The sequence below is a fragment of the Rhinopithecus bieti genome, unplaced genomic scaffold (assembly GCF_001698545.2).
Source record: "Rhinopithecus bieti isolate Rb0 unplaced genomic scaffold, ASM169854v2 repeat_17540, whole genome shotgun sequence".
Lineage (NCBI taxonomy): Eukaryota > Metazoa > Chordata > Mammalia > Primates > Cercopithecidae > Rhinopithecus > Rhinopithecus bieti.
This window is the reverse complement of record NW_016878351.1, coordinates 1-471: the sequence shown is the minus strand read 5'-3', so window position 1 is coordinate 471 and position 471 is coordinate 1. Positions and strand designations below refer to the sequence as shown.

Sequence of the window (471 nt, the reverse complement as noted above, 5' to 3'; positions counted from 1 at the left end):
GGCGGAGGCTTGGGTGCGTTCAAGATTCGCTTCACCCGTAACCCACTGCCATGGCCGAGGAAGGCATTGCTGCTGGAGGTGTAATGGACGTTAATACTGCTTTACAAGAGGTGCTGAAGACCGCCCTCATCCACGATGGCCTAGCACGTGGAATTCGCGAAGCTGCCAAAGCCTTAGACAAGCGCCAAGCCCATCTTTGTGTGCTTGCATCCAACTGTGATGAGCCTATGTATGTCAAGTTGGTGGAGGCCCTTTGTGCTGAACACCAGATCAACCTAATTAAGGTTGATGACAACAAGAAACTAGGAGAATGGGTAGGCCTCTGTAAAATTGACAGAGAGGGGAAACCCCGTAAAGTGGTTGGTTGCAGTTGTGTAGTAGTTAAGGACTATGGAAAGGAGTCTCAGGCCAAGGATGTTATCGAAGAGTACTTCAAATGCAAGAAATGAATAAATAAATCTTTGGCTCACA

At 48.2% G+C, this 471-nt stretch overlaps 1 protein-coding gene across 1 annotated transcript; it reads left to right on the top strand.

The window, feature by feature from the left end:
- The first annotated feature begins 6 nt into the window (after positions 1-6).
- LOC108525718 (40S ribosomal protein S12) lies at positions 7-471 on the top strand. Its single transcript, XM_017866591.1, has one exon. It carries the CDS (start codon positions 51-53, stop codon positions 447-449), a length of 399 nt encoding a protein of 132 aa, XP_017722080.1. The 5' UTR covers positions 7-50; the 3' UTR covers positions 450-471.